The 18,784-nt window shown below is 38.8% G+C and overlaps 1 protein-coding gene across 2 annotated transcripts in view; it reads left to right on the forward strand.

Moving 5' to 3' along the window:
- LOC125230588 overlaps positions 1-18,734 on the forward strand; it is a 36,501-nt gene extending 17,767 nt beyond the window's left edge. Inside the window, exons 2-4 of one of the 2 annotated variants that reach the window (XM_048135783.1) lie at positions 14,888-15,017; positions 15,694-15,853; positions 17,430-18,734. In XM_048135783.1, coding sequence (XP_047991740.1) covers positions 14,888-15,017; positions 15,694-15,853; positions 17,430-17,752 — 613 coding nt within the window. In that variant the 3' untranslated portion in view covers positions 17,753-18,734. The remainder of the gene's footprint in view (positions 1-14,887; positions 15,018-15,693; positions 15,854-17,429) is intronic. The other variant, XM_048135784.1, reaches the window with a different exon arrangement.
- Positions 18,735-18,784: the final 50 nt, after the last annotated feature.

Consider the following 18,784-nt stretch of genomic DNA (forward strand, 5'->3'; position numbering starts at 1 on the left):
GGGACCATAGACTACAGTGGCCTAGGGTTCCAATTGGTTGACTGTACATACTGCACCAGCGATGTAGATCTAAGTACTAAGTAAAATATTAAACTAGACAGAATAACAGAGATCGCGGATTTTCACTTGTTACGATGCTGACATTTTCGCTTCCTTCGCTTTCAAAATATTTCTTGTAAACGCTCGCCGCCGGTTCAAGGTTCTCCTGATCTCTCTTCAGGATTTCACCTACTTATTTGGTCGGACTCAGAGAAAGTCCGCTGATGTCTAATAACCTTTCCAACTGCTTCTAATACTTCTATCTCCCCGTATACAGTCTGACCAAAAAGAGTGGAAATTAAAAAGTCGCAGCATCGTACTATTGTCCTGTTTGTGTGTGTGTGTCTGTCTTTGGCATCGTAGCTCCTGAACGGACGAACAGATTTAGATTTACTTTTTTTTTTGTTTGAAAGCTGTGTTAGTCGGGAGTGTTCTTAGCCATGTCTCATGAAAATCGGTCCACTATGTCGCGGTCGGAGGTTTTATCAAAATTTTAATTTTGTGGTTAGGTTATAATACCTAACCACAAAATTAAAATAGATTGAGTAGATAAGGTAGGTACCGAGACGTAGCAAAGATACAAGATAATGTCAGACCAGACTACAGCCGCATGTAATAATCATATTTCGTCGTAAAAGTGCATAACATAAACGTATGTAAGTTGCAAACTCATCAAATGTAATGCACTAAACTGCAAAGCCCTTGACAGTGACGTAAAGTCGTGATTACGTCCAACATGCCACTTATGGCACTTATCCAACCTCTCCGATGGAGTTATTTCCCGCTATTACAGCTATTGTAGAAATGAACTTTATAGTATTGATATAACGTTGAATTTTAGGAGCCTTTTAGGTCTGAAGAACGCTGACAGATTTCTTACACGAAATTGAAAACAAACTTGAAGAAAATAAAATCTATATGGTTGGTTTTGTTCGTGTGAATAAAAGGAATGAATGAGAATATCGTTTGTTTAATTGATGATAGTAGGTTACCAATAGATTGGTTACCACTGTAGAACTATGTCATAATAATGACGTTATAAATCAGATTGTAAGAAATCTCTTACTGCTTGTCATTTTGACATGGTTGTAGAGTGGCCTAGGGTTCCAATTGGTTGACTGTACATATTATTTTCAAGGGGAATTAATTTCTTTACCGATTGAGAAAATGCACTTTACCTTCGGCAAATATATTATGTGCATAAATAATTATAATTAATCAAGGTCTTTTAAGACGGAATTCATGTAAAATGGTGGGTTTGATTTTCACGTCAATTGTTTCATTCATTTGACGCATGTTTCATTCAAAACACCTTTCTTTAAACTTGGCTCAGGGTTTTTATAAGTATAGCAGTATGCATTTTGTTCATGTATCATGGAAAAATCTTAGTAATATCTATTTAATAAATGAGCAGAAAAAACACTCTAAGATATTTCATAAGATTTTACAATTTTTCAAATTCTTATTTTCTGCTATTCTTTTTTTGAAAGCTAGGACCAGTCCTGTGGTCATTAACATTCTAGAAGGCAATCGCGTGAGGAGGGCCGGGCTGATTGGATCATTGAACAAATTGCCGCCCGGCATCGCACATCGGCGCGAGCGCAGGATCGCGTTATGCAATACATCCCGCATTTGAAAACAAAATACTTTACTAACTAAAAGTAAAATACGATATTTTTCAACGTTTCATAGAAATTGCAAGCTTTGGTAATATGTAGTTATTTTTTATCTTTAGACACTTGTTAAGGAAATTAAGGAAGTCAAGCACCGGTTAAGTAAGTGATAAAATTTACCATTCAAAATTTACATATGTGCCTCATGACATGTCTTAGTGAGATATTCTGAGCTGGATATTTTCTGAAACTATAGGCAGCACGATTTATTTACCAACCGCCTATGTTAAGTACAAACATATTATTTATTGGTCTCTTGAAGCAGAACTGAAAGTATTGGAAATTATAGTTAATTAAGGAGGTCAGTCATTATTCACTCAACTCAACCAGTCTGATCATTAGAAGCCAACTTTGCATACATTATGTAAAACGCCTGATTTCGCATTCAATGTGATGTAAGATTTACCTAAGGTCCTAAGAAGACATTGTACAGAAGAAGTTGTACGTCTACGTATAGACAGACACTGTGTGTATGTATATTGTGATTGCTTTATTCTACATAGGTAGTCATTCACATACCTATATATAATATTTATTATCATTTTCTATACAAGTAGAACTAAAAAATTAGGCATACATTTTTTTTCACAATCATCACTGGTACACTGAAATTAATTAGAATATGGGACAGCTAAATATTTTATGGCATTTCAACACTGAGCCCATAATAAATAGCCGGTGAAAAATAATCATACTTTATATGTGATTTTCCAATTTAGCCATAAATTTAATGGCCATTCGACTTCCATCCGACATCCGTAGTTAATACTGTCATTAGTTGTTAATTACTTCCCGCAAGAAGTTTATCCTGACGTCTTTTAATGATCATTTGTGCCTTGACTTCCGAATCTACTACTATGTACGTAAGCAACAATGACTATAGCTATCTAACTACGATAATACTAAGTATGGCCAAGGTTATTCTTGCTACGAACGGGCTGGCCTATCGATTGCATCACAGGAAATCACATCCCGCACAAAAGGCTGGTTCCTTATTGTGGATATCGTCCGTCAATTGCTCTTTCGCGAACTATTAGCCGCGTACACGTGAGGCGAGTGTTATTCCAGTGGCCTATTGGTCACAAGAGATTCGAAATTTGAATCTCTGTTCTGATTCAATTGGCCAAAAGAGATTCAAGATTTGAAGCTCGGTTCAGAGGACCGATTTTTGAATTTCGAGCGAACGGTTTCGACGAGCGAAAGTCTGTAGCCAAGCGGTCAAATAGGTACTATTTGTGAAAAACGGGCACCAGAAATTTGGAATCTTGTGTTATTGAACACTCGATAATTGTACGAAATTTAAATCGAATGATCGACATAGAAAAATCGATTTTGGTTTGATATTACGTAGGTATCAGTGCGGATCGCACGCACTTATACAAGAGGTACCTTACCCAATGCATCGTCTATGCTTTACCAATTTTGAAACAATTAGGTTTTCCCCTCACTAGCTCGAAAACACCTGTTTTGTCCTTTAATACCAGCGGGTAAAAACGCATTTAACCACTAGTGGGTAAAGTAATTTGACCTTGAATAAAGTCAAATTAACTGCTTTAAAATTGATAAAAGTAGGTGAATCTAGTAATAAAGATGATTTAGCACCTGTGGAACTACTGGAAGCAGTGATAAACGCATTTTTTGCGTTGTAGTTTCCTCGCTATAGTGAGGGGAAATTAGGTTACTCGTATAGGTATTATTAGGTACGTATCAAATAGATTACCCAGTGAAATGAGTTACCTAATGACGTCATTCATAGGTTAAATTTAAAAATATCTAAATGTCAATAGTAGATACATTCTTTTTTATCGATTGTACCTAATCCATTATTAGCTTAACACTGCGCTAATTTAAAGAGTGTATTCCTAAGGATAAGTTAAGCAATTTTCTCGGAATCGCATTTCGCTTGGAAATGTAGACCCTTGATAGCGATTTCGTGTTATTAAATCGCCAAACTTGAACCTATTGATTGAATGGTTTTAGACTTTCTTAGACACTACTAAAATACCTACTAATACCTACTATATATCATATCACCTAAACTCTGCATGTGCCTGTGTGTCTAATAATGTTTAGAGTTACGATACTCTCTGCAGTCTCTGCTGCGCTATCAAATCGCTGGCAACTTAACCCTGACTGTAATTCCATAAGGACCCGATAAATTTACGGGATACGACATCAACTATCCACAATTTTTATGTCATATGTTCGAATCGGCATAGGAAAACATCGTGAGGAAACCAGACTAATTCCAAAGGTCTAGTTACCCTCCGGGTTGTAAGGTCAGATGGCAGTCGCTTTCGTAAAACTAGTGCCTACGCCAAATCTTGGGATTAGTTGTCAAAGCGGACCCCAGGCTCCCGTGAGCCGTGGCAAATGCCGGGATAACGCAAGGAGGATGATGGTGATGTTGGAATCGGCCTCCAGCCTCAAATGTCGCTGGTCCGCGTACCGCAGCGCGCGTCGCCTGGCAATTAGCGTTGCGACACATGGAGAGCTGTTTACCAATCTGCGCACACAATGCGAAAGTGGACACGTAGCTTGTTCACTTGATTTCAGCCTAGGTTGCCAGACTAAACTTTCCACGGGCAAATTTAAAAGTGGTTGAGACTTGAACACACGGCCTCTGGATCGATATCTACTCCAGCGGTCTACCATCTGAGCCACAGCGGTCTACCATTTCAGCCATGGTCAGCGAAATTTTCAACCAGGAGAATGGGACTTGTGTTTTGTACAATAAAGAGTTTATTACACACATACATAATTTTTTATTTGTAAGATTTTTAGTATAATTGTTATTTGTTTGTTAAAATAAACAAAATTTTAAACTCAAAATTGCTTCATTTAATATTTGGCATCAGCCACTGGCGACTAAATATTTCAAATGTCACAATAAAACAAAACGTACTTAAGTTAGGTAGGTTTAACAATAAACGTATAGGAAAACACAGAAAACACTAAGAACCATGCGAACTTTACAATTTTTAATTCTCTTGGCACGTTTACTAATAAGTAGGTAATTGCTAGTGTAACTGGCACCCAGTTTTACAATTCTCACGGCTGTTAGCAAAGTCAACATCTAATTAAACGTGCAGTGTCGACGATTGTTACAGCTTTCTCGTAATGACAATGGTTGCCAGCTTTCTCGCCGTTTCTCCGACAAGCTTCACTTCATGCTGATCATGTTTCGTTCCTGGATTTCTCAGCCTATTATTATATTCTACATACGTACATATAGGAGGCCCTTCAGAATAAGCTCAGTTAAATAAAATCAATGTTATACCTAGGACAATCTTACACAAATTATCGAACTCACACAATAAGTTCAATAATGTGACAGACAGACAGACGGACAGAGTGGCGCCATAAGGGTTCCTTTTATACCTTTTTGGTATGGAACCCTAATAAACAAATACTTATGAGTATGTATGTTAACGACTAACGACCATGCCAAGCCATTATTATGGCTAAAGAATTCTTAAAGTTACGCAAGTAGAGTTAGAGCGTAATAGAAGAATTAAAAGCATGGGGCTCTATATGAGATCTGAGAACATCTGACATAGCAAACTATCATCGTCTCTTCTTGGCAACCTTTTACATCAAAAGTTTTTGATAAGATCAAAATTTCGTTATATAATTATAAAATTTATAAATGTAGCCACTTATAAGTAGTGTTGTAGTTGGGATTCAAGTAGATACTGTTAAAGATTGTACTTGAAAGAGGTAGGCAATAGATTTACAGTTCCCGATTGGTGGTGGTAAATTGTTCCAACATTTCGTGGCAGCATATCGTAAGCCGCCACGAAAAGCTCACTCTTGCATATACGAGCGAAAGAAGAGCATTTTCGATCCTCTGATTCCCGATCTTCACAGCTATCTTCTAACGAAAGCTATCGCGATCGAGATGCGTGTGATCGAAACTGGTTTCCATCTGCTCACGCGCATACAACCCGATTCCGCACGGTATTGTCAAAATCAATTCGCCCGGATGGTATTATGTGCGTGGTCGACTGGTCGTAGGCGCTGTCCTTTGTTAGTTGATCTTGCGCGAAACTTTCCATTACTTGCGTCGTTGGTTACCTACCTATTACGTGGGGATCTTTTTATAACATAACAATATAAAATTGAATATGTTACATTTAATAAACATTAACACACTCTAATAACATACTCTACATTTGTTTACAAGTCGAAATAAAATGTAATCATAATGTAAAGCAAGTATTTTCAATTTCCGAATATAGTCCGAATCTGTGGAATTGTAAATCTATGGCGGACCATATAAACAAGAGACCTAGAAGCTCTCAGTTGGATGGATTAAATAACAAATTATAATAATTTGTAAACGACTTTATAAAACTGGAACTAAAAATCATATCAATTGTATTAAAAAACCCTCTTGCTCGGATTGTGCTAATAAAATCACTCCAAACTTAGGTAATTAGCTTAGACTCTGGAAAGGTATGTATGCGTCAAACCATTTATCTTTTTTTTTAATCATAGGTACCTAAAACTACATGGATATTCGATACTCTGTTACAAGTACCTAAAATACTAGTTAACCTTGCAGTCAACCTGTCTAAACCTAAAATTACTAAGTTCTAGATTCCATAATTACCTAGACCCGAATTTAAGTAGCAGTGAGTAGCCGAGCGGTCAGCCTTGTGCTGGATGTTGTAATAGATTGTTTCTGGCATCTCTCAAATTCACTAATATCGTAATAAGTTAGAGGTTGTTTGCTTGAAGACAGGTTTTTGACGCGTATGTTGATAAAAGTAATGAAAGAGATCGTGTTAACAATGTGTGAATTTCTATTCATTCACAGTGAATGAATAGAAGACATGTGAATCTTAGATACGAAGAAGGTACAGTTAACCAATTGGAACCCTAGGCCACTCTACAACCTTGTCAAAATTACAAGTAGTAAGAGATTTCTTACAATCTGATGTATAACGTCATTGTGACATAGTTCTACAGTGACCTAGGGTTCCAATTGGTTGACTGTACGTACATGCATGTCTTAGAGTCAGACCACGGTCATGCTCAAGACGTAATTTGGGCGAATTCTAATTACCGCGACTCATTTGTTTTCAGTGAAATTTCAGTTCTAATTTTAATTTATCAGAATTCAAATTCCATTGAAAATATTAGCATCGCGGCAATTAGTACATGGACTAGACAATTCAGAATAACAAGAGTTTGCACTTGATGATTTGATATAGAATTTCCCCGCCTTAGACTTTAATAGATGTTCAATGCTCGTAGAATCTGTAGTCTAAAAACATTCAATTGTGTTTTTTTTTGGGTGATCCAAGTCATTCGAGTGATGTGTACTTAGCGGATATTATTTCATGAGAGTTTAATTTAAATTTCAATATATTTAGATATTTGCTAACCACATAATCGCACTATTGCAATGAATGGCTTATACTTATTATGCTATATTATTATTTATTAGGTCACTGCAGTGCACATTACGTGTTTTACTTTACAACCAGCCAGTCATTGAAGAAATCAAAGGGTCATTGAAGACTCAATTGTGATCAATCATCGGTCCACGCTTGCCTATTAAACGCACACAGAGACATGTGACACATCGAACATATCAGACTTTATTGGTTCATTTAAAAAATAACAAAATACAGATATTGAATCCGGCTCGAAGGACCAATTTTATTATCCTAGAACGCCGATAACGCTGTATCATAGTTACCTTCTTATTTGTATTTATATTTAAAATAACTTTTTGCAGTGTCAGTAAAATCTGCCAAAATTATTTTAGGTGTTACACGGCTAAACGAAGACATACTTGATATTTGAAGTTATTGCCTTGTAAGTAGTTTGTAGTCTATATGACCATTATTGCCACATTCACAAGTTTCACAGCCCTAATTGGTTTTTGGTAAACAGGGTTAACCCCGAAAATCCAAGACTTGACCACGTATGTTCCTAATGCAATAAGTCATGACTCATGAGTCAGTTATTAGAATGCAATAAGGTGAAAAAGTGGATACATGTCTGGCTAATGAAAGTTGAGCCCGAAAAAACGTGGCAATTTCAAAAAAATTGGAGCTGGCAACACATTGATAACATGGTTTCTTTTTTATTATTTATAATTAATTTAGAGCACTTACTTTACTAATTTTTGTGGTGTTATTCATTATTATTTATAGATTTCGCTGTTAACTTTTACCGAAATTCGTTAAAGTGACAGTCACACTGACAGATGACAATCGATGATATGACATCCAGAGTTGCTGTTTTAAAAAAATACTGGGTTCAACTTTCATTAGCCAGACTCTATCTTTGTAGTCGACTGTACATTGTCGAAAATCGTCTGCGTTTATTAGTGCCGATTGAATTGCCCTACTAATTAAACAGATTTTCCCCAAGAAATTTCATCAAAAGTAACCTATTGCTTAATTTGATCAGTTAACCTACTACAGTACGAGTACGGTCAGCCAAGAAAGTGGTTTACCACTTTCCGACTCTATTTTTAAACACATAAGGTCGAAAAGTGGTAGACCACTTTTTTGGCTGACTGTACCAAATATCACCCACCCATAAAGCATTATGTCAGTGATAGGCAAATGCGGTACACAGTTCCGCCACGCGATCGAAAGTCTGCATTTAATTATGCATAACGAACACACGAATTATGCTTAGGTACCTACTGCTATTGAAGCGGCGGAAGTTGCATCACCAGACGAACACGGGGAAGAATAGTAAGTCAATTAAGTAATGACATTATTAAAAAAATCATCTTATTAAAAACTGAAATAAATGACATCGATCCATGAAAAACTAACCAAACCCTTCGTGTTAAAAGAAAACCGCACGGCCATCCGAGTCACAGTGGCATATTAGGTAGATCGACTTTTTCCCTCACTATTATGCATGCAATTCCTTTATGGATCTGTGGCGCCATCTGACCACCTCTAGGATAGAAACACAATAGAACTTATAATTTGTGTCCTCGTGAAAACACCTAAGTTTTAAAGAGGGTCGTTTAATCTTAAAAAGTTTACCTATATCTTGTCTCGCGACGACATGCCAATATAGGACTACTCGCTAGGCTGTAGAAGGCTGAATATTGATTAGATTCGTCGTTGTAGAGTTAGGCTAAGCTAACTCTGCAGCGTGGAAACAACCCAACGATCTCAATTACGACTTCTTTGACAAGACAATTGGCAACGTGTGTGAAAGAGTGGCGCTGATTGTCACAAATACTCGTCTTACGGACTCGTCTTACCTACATAATTAACATTTTGATGAGAAACGCCTACAAAAAGGGCCGCACCAATCGTGCACCTACCGAATATGACTAAGAAGAAAACAGTTGACCCGTGCATACATTTACATAACTCGAACCATAAGCATGCTGTGACAGAGATCTGTGCCATTTTCAATCAAAAGGTTACTCAGGGTACGTAGCCAAATGCACAAACGCTCACGATAATATCGTTATCGTAGAGATAGCTCTCTATCGCTCTTCCGAATTGGCGTGACAGAGACAGACAGCGTTTTGATCAGCGTCTAGCGTTAACGATTTTAATTTCGGCTAGATCCGCTGTTCTCAATATGACGCTATTTCCATAAGGGCTTTGAATCTTTGATATGAAATTGGTTTTGTAAACAACCGAGCATGTGGTACCTTTTGATCTAAAACTTACTCGAAGTCGCGTGACAGTAACCCACTGAACTCGATCCCGTTATTGAGTTAGTATAATTCCTATCCCACCTGTTGTGCGATCGATATGTGGATAATTAAATACAAGGTTGATATATCAAGAATTTTAGAGGTAGTTAAGAGGGCTTTCATGTAAAAAATAGTGAAATCGCAACCGAGCGCTTAATCATACCGTGTGTGGTATCAAATTAAAGGGCTTTGCGAGTAGTTTACAAATATATAAAATATTATAGGCAAAGCAAAGCACCCTTAATGCCTATGGAGTTCTATAATGAATTAATAATAAAGTTTTCTGTGGCTAGAACTTGTTACCAATTTAATGGTAGCTTCGTTTGTTTGGAAATAATAATATAGGTAGGCAATTTATATAAAACGATCTTTATCTACCTATCTATGCCTATGTATATTTCGATCGAACTGAAAAAATACCTATGTACCTACTTCAGCTACTTGTAATTAAAAACTTTGAAGAGAATTTACAATCGATCGTCTTTCATAAGATGCGAACTAATGTAATGATTTAATGTTGAGAAATATAATTAATTTTATATCATATTGTTTTAAATATATGATGATATACAGGGTGTCCCATAAACCAACCAAACATAAGTAGTAAAAGTCACGAGGTTTCCAATTTATGGCAAATTTCAATTTTTTTTTTAATGTTTTGTAGTTTGCACTCGAAGTCCTGAAAAAATCCTGAAAGTAGGTTTTCTAAAGTACTTCGCGATTTACACTAATAAAGTACCTACTTATAACAACTTCCACAATATAAACTATAAAACATACTTACCTACATAAGTCGACTTGTCTAGAAATAGGAAAGTTAGAAAGTTCTTTAGCTTCCACATAACAATATAACACATATACCTAGGTATTCAACTTGACCTATGTCTAGAATACAGCGTGTAAAGCTAATACGGGCGAATCTTATAACGATAGTCATTATAGGACATGATAAATGTAAATAGATAACATAGAGAAGATAATAATAATAAGATAGAGAGTTTTTTATTCATACGTTAGTTATTTTCACAGTGTAATGTCATACGGTATTCTGGTTTGGGGCAAAGCAGCTGACATACAGACTATCTTTGTATTACAAAAGAGAGCCATTCGTTCTATTTACAACTTAGGAACACGTAAATCAGTAAGAGAACTCTTCAAAGAAATTAATATCTTAACTGTAGCTTCCCAATACATTTATGATAGTATAATTTATGTTGTTAAGAATTTAGACTGTTTCACTAAGAATTCTGATATCCATAATTATAACACTAGAAACAAAAATAAGCTTGCCATAAAGAAGTTTCGTGTCCGTAAAGTACAGAAGTCATTTATTGGGCAATGCATTCATTTTTATAATAAGTTACCTGACACTGCTTTGAGATTACCCCTCCCAGCTCTTAAGAACTACTTAAAAAAATCATTGATGTTAAAGGCTTATTACAGAGTCGAGGACTATTTGACAGACAAACATGCATGGCCCGAACCAGAAACTACAAAAAACGAATAGCAATTAAAATAATTGTATTATGTATAGAGGACACAGTTCAGATAAGAAAGCACATCAAATATTTTATATTTTATGTTGTGTAGGTAAATTACATATTTAATGATATTGAGATTCATATTATCTTTTTTTCTTCTGTGACAATTTGATATGTTTTCTCTGAAGAAGAACGACGTATTATTAAGCAATAATATAATTTATTGAAATTAATTTCCATAGAGTACCTAGTCTGTTCATATTCTTTGATGAATACTTTTGCATGTTAAATTGTATCTTGTTATTTAATGCATATTAATTATAAGATGTAATGTTTTGAAAAGAAGTTGCCCGCCGAGTTTCTTGCCGGTCCCATAGTGGATACCCCCCTCCCAACTGAGGGGGGACTGAAATCTTCTCGAGGCTGAGGCGTAAGGTTAGAGCCGGCGTAGCTTTATTTGACGTTCATATGCGCATTGTAATATGCCTACTTGAAAAATAAATATTTCATTTTCATTTACAAAATACGGGCTTTAAACGCTCGTTAACATATACGGCCCGGCCACGACATTGGTCTAAGCGCAACAGCGGTGAGAGGCGGTCATACATTGGAGCGAGACACAGCGATGGGACTTTTCATTCGCACGTATGGCTGCCGCTCACTGCTGTCGCGCTTAGACCAATGTCGTGGCCGGGCCGTTACTCATATCGTGTATGTAAGCTCATTACCTGTCATCGCTATCATGTTTACAATACGTTGCTGCCTGGCTGCCAGCGTAGCCGAATCGATGCCGACAGAAATGTATCTGACTCTGTCGCTCCAATACGCAGGAGCGATAGAGATAGATAGCTACGAAACAGATATTATCGTGAGCGTTTGTACGTACCCTGCTGAGAAATTTCCAAAAATAATTATCCTGGGGTGAAAATAGAAGTAACTTACGAACACCTTTTAATTAATGATAATAGGTACCATTATGAATTCTATGTCTGGTTTAATTTACTGCCCGCATAAGGTTACACACTGTATAAATAGGTATATCTCAGTAAATGCAAGCGAGAGTATTAGCATAAAGTTTTTGCACTGATAAGCCTGTCTGTATTTTAACTGGCAGCGACATGGCTATTTTTAAATGTATTACAATACTGAGACACGAAGGAAAATGGAAAATCTTCTACCATAATAAATATCTATCATAAATACGCCTACTTAGCCTAGGTATCAATGGGTATTAAGCCTCGGCCTCGGTTGCTCAGTTGGTAGAGCGGCGGGCTGGTAACCCCGGCGTTGCGAGTTGGAGTCTCACCCGAAACATTTTTAATTGTTCAAAATAGGGGAAATTAATTCCAATGTGCATACAAAACGATAATATTTATAACAGGGAAACTTCATATAGCGGATATTGCATTACAAATTTCTAACACTAATAATAGGTTCCTGAAGGTATTATATTACGATACAACTGCGGAAAAGAGGAAATTCGAAACGAGTGATGGTGAAGAGAGTTATTTACGAATTTCTTCTTCGCACTTTAAAGTTTTGACATAGGAAAAAAAATCACTTTGAGCACTAGTGCGCCCTTTTATACTGAAAATTGTATACCTATATTTGCATAGCTGGGCATTAACTCGTTAATCCGTTAATCGTTAATTAACGAAGTTAACATTTCGATTAACGGATTAACTTTTAAGTTAACTTTAAAAAATGTTAACGGATTCTTTAACTTCCGTTAAATTTCATCGAGTCCGTTAATCGTTAATCCAGCATCCCAAGTGGCTCGCTGCGCAGCGAAAACCACGTTCTGACTGCTACTGTAAAAGCCCGTATTAGTAGGAAACCTAGGATTTATCGGTAAAAGCAGATCCGTCGGTTATAAATAGTCTAAAGATCAATGGGACCAATCGCCGAACGATGGGACAGATCCCTCAGCGTGGTTATGGGTTGGCTAAGATCAAAAATTACAATTTCAATAATCCGTGCTACAAGCATGTGTATCCGGGGTACGCGATACAAATTTAACACGTTCAAAAACTTCTTTGGCTTAAATGATGGCGCAGCCCTACCCAATCCTTCCTCCACTTCATAAATTTCCCTGTTTTGTTGATGCTTTGATACGTATTTGTAATATTTGTAACTATCTTTTTGTAAATAAATATTATCTCTCGTCTAAAGACCAATTGGCGACTTTGGACCACTTAAGTGCGAATGCGAATGCTTAGAGTGCGAATCATCAGGCATGACAGACAAGACAAATCGCGCAACCGACGCATCGAGTTAGAGTCCGGCGGGCCTTAGATTACTCTACCAAGTTATCGTGGCCCACAGCATCGAGTTGTCTCAATCTGAAGAACCGATGCACCACGCGCGATCGCGACCGCATGAATGACCCAATAATTACCAATCCGAAGTAAAAGCCCGAAGGGACCGTACTTATTACATTTTGGTTTTTTACCGATACTTAGTAAATACAAATACATAATACCTACAGTGAAGTTTTATTTTTATGACGTATTAACGGATTATCGATTAACTTTAACTTCCGTTAAATCTACCGAAATGTATCGCTTTAACGATTAACGAAGTTAACTTTTTAAGTAACGGATTAACGATTATCGAAGTTAACTATTTGATTAACGGTGCCCAGCTATGTATATTTGTTTGGGATAGTGCGATGTATTTGTGACAACATTGTTCGTGACGGCGTGTGCGCACGCCAGGCCTCGTAGCCGAATGACATTTCTACGACGCGAAACGAAAACGAAACGCCGCGAAGGGTAGTCTGGCTCTGTCGCGCCAATAGCGATAGAGATAGATATCTACGAGCGTTTCGTTTCGTGAGCGTTTGTGCATTCGGCTACGCACGCAGGCTTGCTTATCTACGCGGAGATCGTCAAGCTATCGTATTAATCGATAGAAAATTGACAAATAATGTTTGACAGTGGCTACTGTCATAACAGCAAGTGCCTGTTAGCCAGCCTATGCGGAGTTAATCGTTTGCTCGCAATGATATCTTTACCAGTGCAGTGCAGTTTAAAGTATACCCTGTATTGTGTAATCGGTTAATTTCACGTAGTAAACATGGTAAAAAATATCGGTAAGATAGGATGGCTTTTTATTCAGAAATGTGAGCCCTTTGCCGCCTCTTTCATTGATTTCCGTACTGTTCTCTATGCCAATTTAGCCTGTCGTTCGACCACCCGACCACTTGGCTTCGTGGTTCTCCAGTATTGTAGCTACTTATGTGAACAAAAGAAAGGGATGGAATCATTAACACGCTCTGGAAAAGCTTCCGTAGCTTTGTTTACCGACTGAACCAGTATTCCAAGTTAGGTGGAAAATGAGGAGCTGTGATTTTTGTCCTATTTTATACTAAAAAAAGTGTAGTATTCCTCGCAGACTTGATAAACACTAGATTGGTAGAAGGTGTCAAATATCGAACATACTTTCCATATCCGGACCATAGATGTCGGTCGGAGAAAGTGGCTCGGCTCGGCTCGCACGAGCGCTGACGCAACGGACGTCATCCCGGTAATGAGACAATGACCTTAGCATTGTTGATGCTTGTAGTGATATAAGTGATATAACTGGGTGGCGTACTTGTTTTGCTGGTTTATGGCTACATTACATAGTTGAATGCGCGTGACTTTTAAAGCAGCCTAAAAGAGCATTTCATGCGAAATCGCAATGGCAATCAGTAAGATTGCTGAGTTACATTGCGGCATAGGTCCTGTATTCCATTCATTGAATTTGTTACAAATATATTACTTAAAGTCCAGTACCCAAAATCGTATACGGTGCCCATGCCGTCTGTAGAGATACCTATATACTCGCATTAAGTTCAGGTTCAGACGGGCTACAGAACCATCAAATTCGACCGTAAAATAAATTAACAATTTGATTTATGATTGATTCTTCACGCATATTGTGCCTGCCCAACGCCACTTCAGCTTGTTAATATCAATGATGAGACTTGAACAGTTATTTTTCTTTACTTCCAGTGACGAGGAAGATACAGAGCGCCTGCTCCGGCAGCTGGGGCGCATCAACAGGCCGCTGGGCATCAGCTTCCCGCAGATGATCAAGCTCATGAGCCAGTGCCAGCAGGTAACGCCACGGCTTCGCAAAAAGGTGACTCCACGCTTTACTATTTCTTTCCTACATTTTTAGACTTACAAAACCCAATGATTTTTAATACTTTATTAACCACGGTACTCGGGTAACTTCGCTCAGAGTTCGAAAACTCAAAAATTCGTGTTTCCCGGGATCTAAGACTAAGCCCAAACCACATAATCTCTGGACTAAGCTAGATTTTACACCCCCAAAAACCCCCACGTAACAAATTTCAGTGAAATCATAGGTATTAAGATTTACAATCAATCCGACGCTGCCCCAAGCGTTTTGCCCAAATAATGGGATTAGTGAGGCAAATGCTATACAACATGATCGAGCTGGTGCGACGAGTAACTCCACCTAGGTGCTTCAGGACTGAGTTGAAGAATAGGAATGTGCACACACTTCCGCTTGCCCTCCGACATAAAAATTCTGGGAGAACAGGCAATCCATCTTAAGCCACGTCTTTGCCTTTGGCTATTAGTCTGTGTCCAAGAGTAAGCCCATTTATAATTAAACAAAAAATGCGAGTGGCAATAGTAGTGGCAATCGTGTTTGCACGCTGGTCCTGCCCTTAGTGCCCCTGTCCACTTTCCCTGAATGGTCCACTTTTGACTGAATTCTAATTCGGCATAAGAATAATCCCATCAGTCTTAAAATTAACAGGAATTTCAACTATCCTTTTTGCTTTCAGGTGGAAGGAGTAGAAGCACACCACCACCATCACCACATGACGGCTCGCGGTGAAACGTGGCGGGAGGGAGGGGCGGCGCGCGCGCGCCTGGACAATGGTGGAGCGCATGCTGGACTGCTGGGGGGGAGTCCACTCACGCTGCTGCAGGGGATCATACCTGGTGAGTACATGTAGTAGTGACGTCACGTGAAACTTGGCGAGAGGGAGGGGCGGCGCGTGCGCGCCTGGACAATGGTGGAGCGCATGCTTAATGGGTGGGGGGGTCCACTCACGCTACTGCAGGGGATCATACCCGGTAGGTTCATGAAGACAGGATTGACTACATAGTACACCATGAAACATGGTGGGAGGGAGTAGAAACACGCCAGCACATGACGTCACGAGAGAAAACTTGGCGGGAGGGAAGGGCGGCGCGCGTTCGATTCGATAACGGAAGAACCCCTGCTGGTCTACTAGGGGGGGGGAGTCCATTCATGCTGGTACAGGGATCATAACTGATGGGTACATATAGTCGTAGTGACGCCGCTTCACGCGAAACATAACAGTGAGGGAGAGGGAAATAGGGGGACCCTGCTTGGCTGCTCGATGGTAGTCCACGGACGCTGCTGCAGATTTGATAAGTAACTGATTGAACCTAGGTATACAGCGCTGATAAGGGTACCAATTACCATCAAACAAGACGAAATGTAACGTGGCGTTAAATCGACACCGCATAAAATTTGTACGAGTATAAGTACTAAAAATAAATTGGTATTACACACAGTTGACACGGTTGTATGATTTCGTCACGAGTTTTGAATAGATCATAGGATCATGGGCAACCGCAGCGTGCGGTCACAGGCCATATTCAAATGCGGTCGAATCATTTTACTAACCCGACTAGTATGATACACATGTTACTAACCCGACTAGTATGATATACATAAGTTTACCTAAAGCGAGTAGTTAAGTACTTATACCTTATTTGCCTTAGATCTTAGCGTGACTGACTGCTATAGTTATTGGCCAATTTTTAAGGAGGTGGAAAGAGAAATTGAGGCAATAGAATTTTTATTTCAAGAGTAGGTATAAGTAGGTAGATGATAACTATGATAATTACATATCATTACAAAACATCGTATACCTTTCTGCTTGCGTCAGTCAGCTAAAAGATTCTGTCTTTTATGAAGTTATAGCATTTTAAATAACACTTGCACATTCTGCCTCTCTAGCACAACCTGCCTTGTCGCGCGCGAGTCCATACTTGAAGTCGCGATTGATGTATGGACTCGCGCGCGACAAGGCAAGTTGTGCTTTAGCAAACCAGACCCTTTAGGGTCTGGTCTGTCAAAATCGCTGCATCCGCATCTGTCGACCAGGCTATTAATGTACATACATGATTAAAGCCTACCTATTGTACAGATTCGGCCCAATGTGTGTAGTGTAGGTAATATTAAATAGTAATGCACGCTTACAGTCAATAAAGTTATTGCTGGTACTACCCATATTTTAATGAACATATATAATCTACAAAGTAGTCTACAGCTTGGCAAAAAAGAGTAGAAATGGGACTATTTTTTTATCATAGCAACACTTACTGTTCTCATACAAAAGTGGCCCAATACCACATTCAAAACACTGCCCCTATTATTTTCTACTCAAATCTCTTTTGTACTCTTTTCTTGGCAAAAGCCAGACTGCACTCAGAATGTGGCTAATAAAAATATGAAACTTAAATGAACCATTTACCATTTCAGGCACAAAATGGTGCGGCACCGGCGACATCGCGTCCGACTACCACGACCTCGGCGCCGACCGGCGGCTCGACCGCTGCTGCCGCTCGCACGACCTCTGCCCCACCAAGGTCCGCGCCTTCTCCCGCCGCTACAACCTCACCAACAACTCCCTCTACAGCAAGTCTCACTGCACATGCGACGACATGCTCTTCGACTGCCTCAAACACACCAACACCTCCGCCTCACACCTCATGGGACACATCTACTTCAACATAGTTCAAGTCCCGTGTCTCGAGGACGCACCCAATGGTCGGAAGTTCCGAAATGCCAAACAGGGCTTTTAGCGTATCAGCGCCATCGAGGGTTTGGAATTTGCATTTCTATTTAGGAGTGTAACAAGAAGTTTGTAATAACTCTGGAGGTTGCGGGTAGAACAAAAAATTGAGACAAGGAATATGACATGCAGCTAAGTCACGTGGCCAAATTGTTCTACTTCGGGGATCGCATGGTCAAATTCTAGGCCCCAAGATTTCCCCCTTCAGATGCATTCTGATGGGCAGAGAATCAACCCGTGCAAAGACAACAGAGCGTAAAAGCGTAAATTCGGCTCTAATTTGTAGCATTTTTACGGTTCCGTACCAAAAAGGTACAAAAGGAACCCTTATGATGCGACTCTGTTTTAATTCTAAAAGCAATCTTCAGTGATATTACACATAAGCTTCTTGGACTGTAAATAAAGACATTTTAACTGTGATACGCCTGTGCCTTTACGAATGCCTTGGAGGCATTAAGGTGGCACTTCATTTGATGTTGGACAATTTTTTGTTTTGCATGCCTGAAAATATATGGCGATGTCAACGCCATCTATTTGGAACTCAAGAAACTATCAATTGCGTTCATATCGAGCTAACGAACGCCAAAACGAAGATGTGCAAATTTTATTGTGCATGTGCAGTTAGAGCAGACCAAGTTAAGTTGGGACTTAGCAGTGATTCTCATACTCATAGCGCAGTTTGAGCTGTTACGTCATAATTTCATAGAAATTTGACGTCTAAAATTTAGCTCAGTGTGGATGCGCCAACAGACAAATGAAGTGCTGCCTATAGATAGAGTGGCGCTATACCTACAAAATGGTTTGACGAACGTATTGATGATCATGGCAATCTATACCTCTCGCGTCGAATGATGGTCCCCGTGATCAGAATTCAAAATTTAAAAACGCTACTTGCCTCCTAGTCAAATCAGATTCTTTTTAAGAACTGTCAGAACGAATTTGAACGACTTGCTAATAAGGAACTTATAAAATCGAATTGAGTGACGTCACGGTCAAATCACTTACTTTATATATTTCTACCTGACTTATTAAATATAAATTG

Source organism: Leguminivora glycinivorella, chromosome 10, assembly GCF_023078275.1.
Source record: "Leguminivora glycinivorella isolate SPB_JAAS2020 chromosome 10, LegGlyc_1.1, whole genome shotgun sequence".
In the NCBI taxonomy this organism is placed as follows: Eukaryota; Metazoa; Arthropoda; class Insecta; order Lepidoptera; family Tortricidae; genus Leguminivora; species Leguminivora glycinivorella.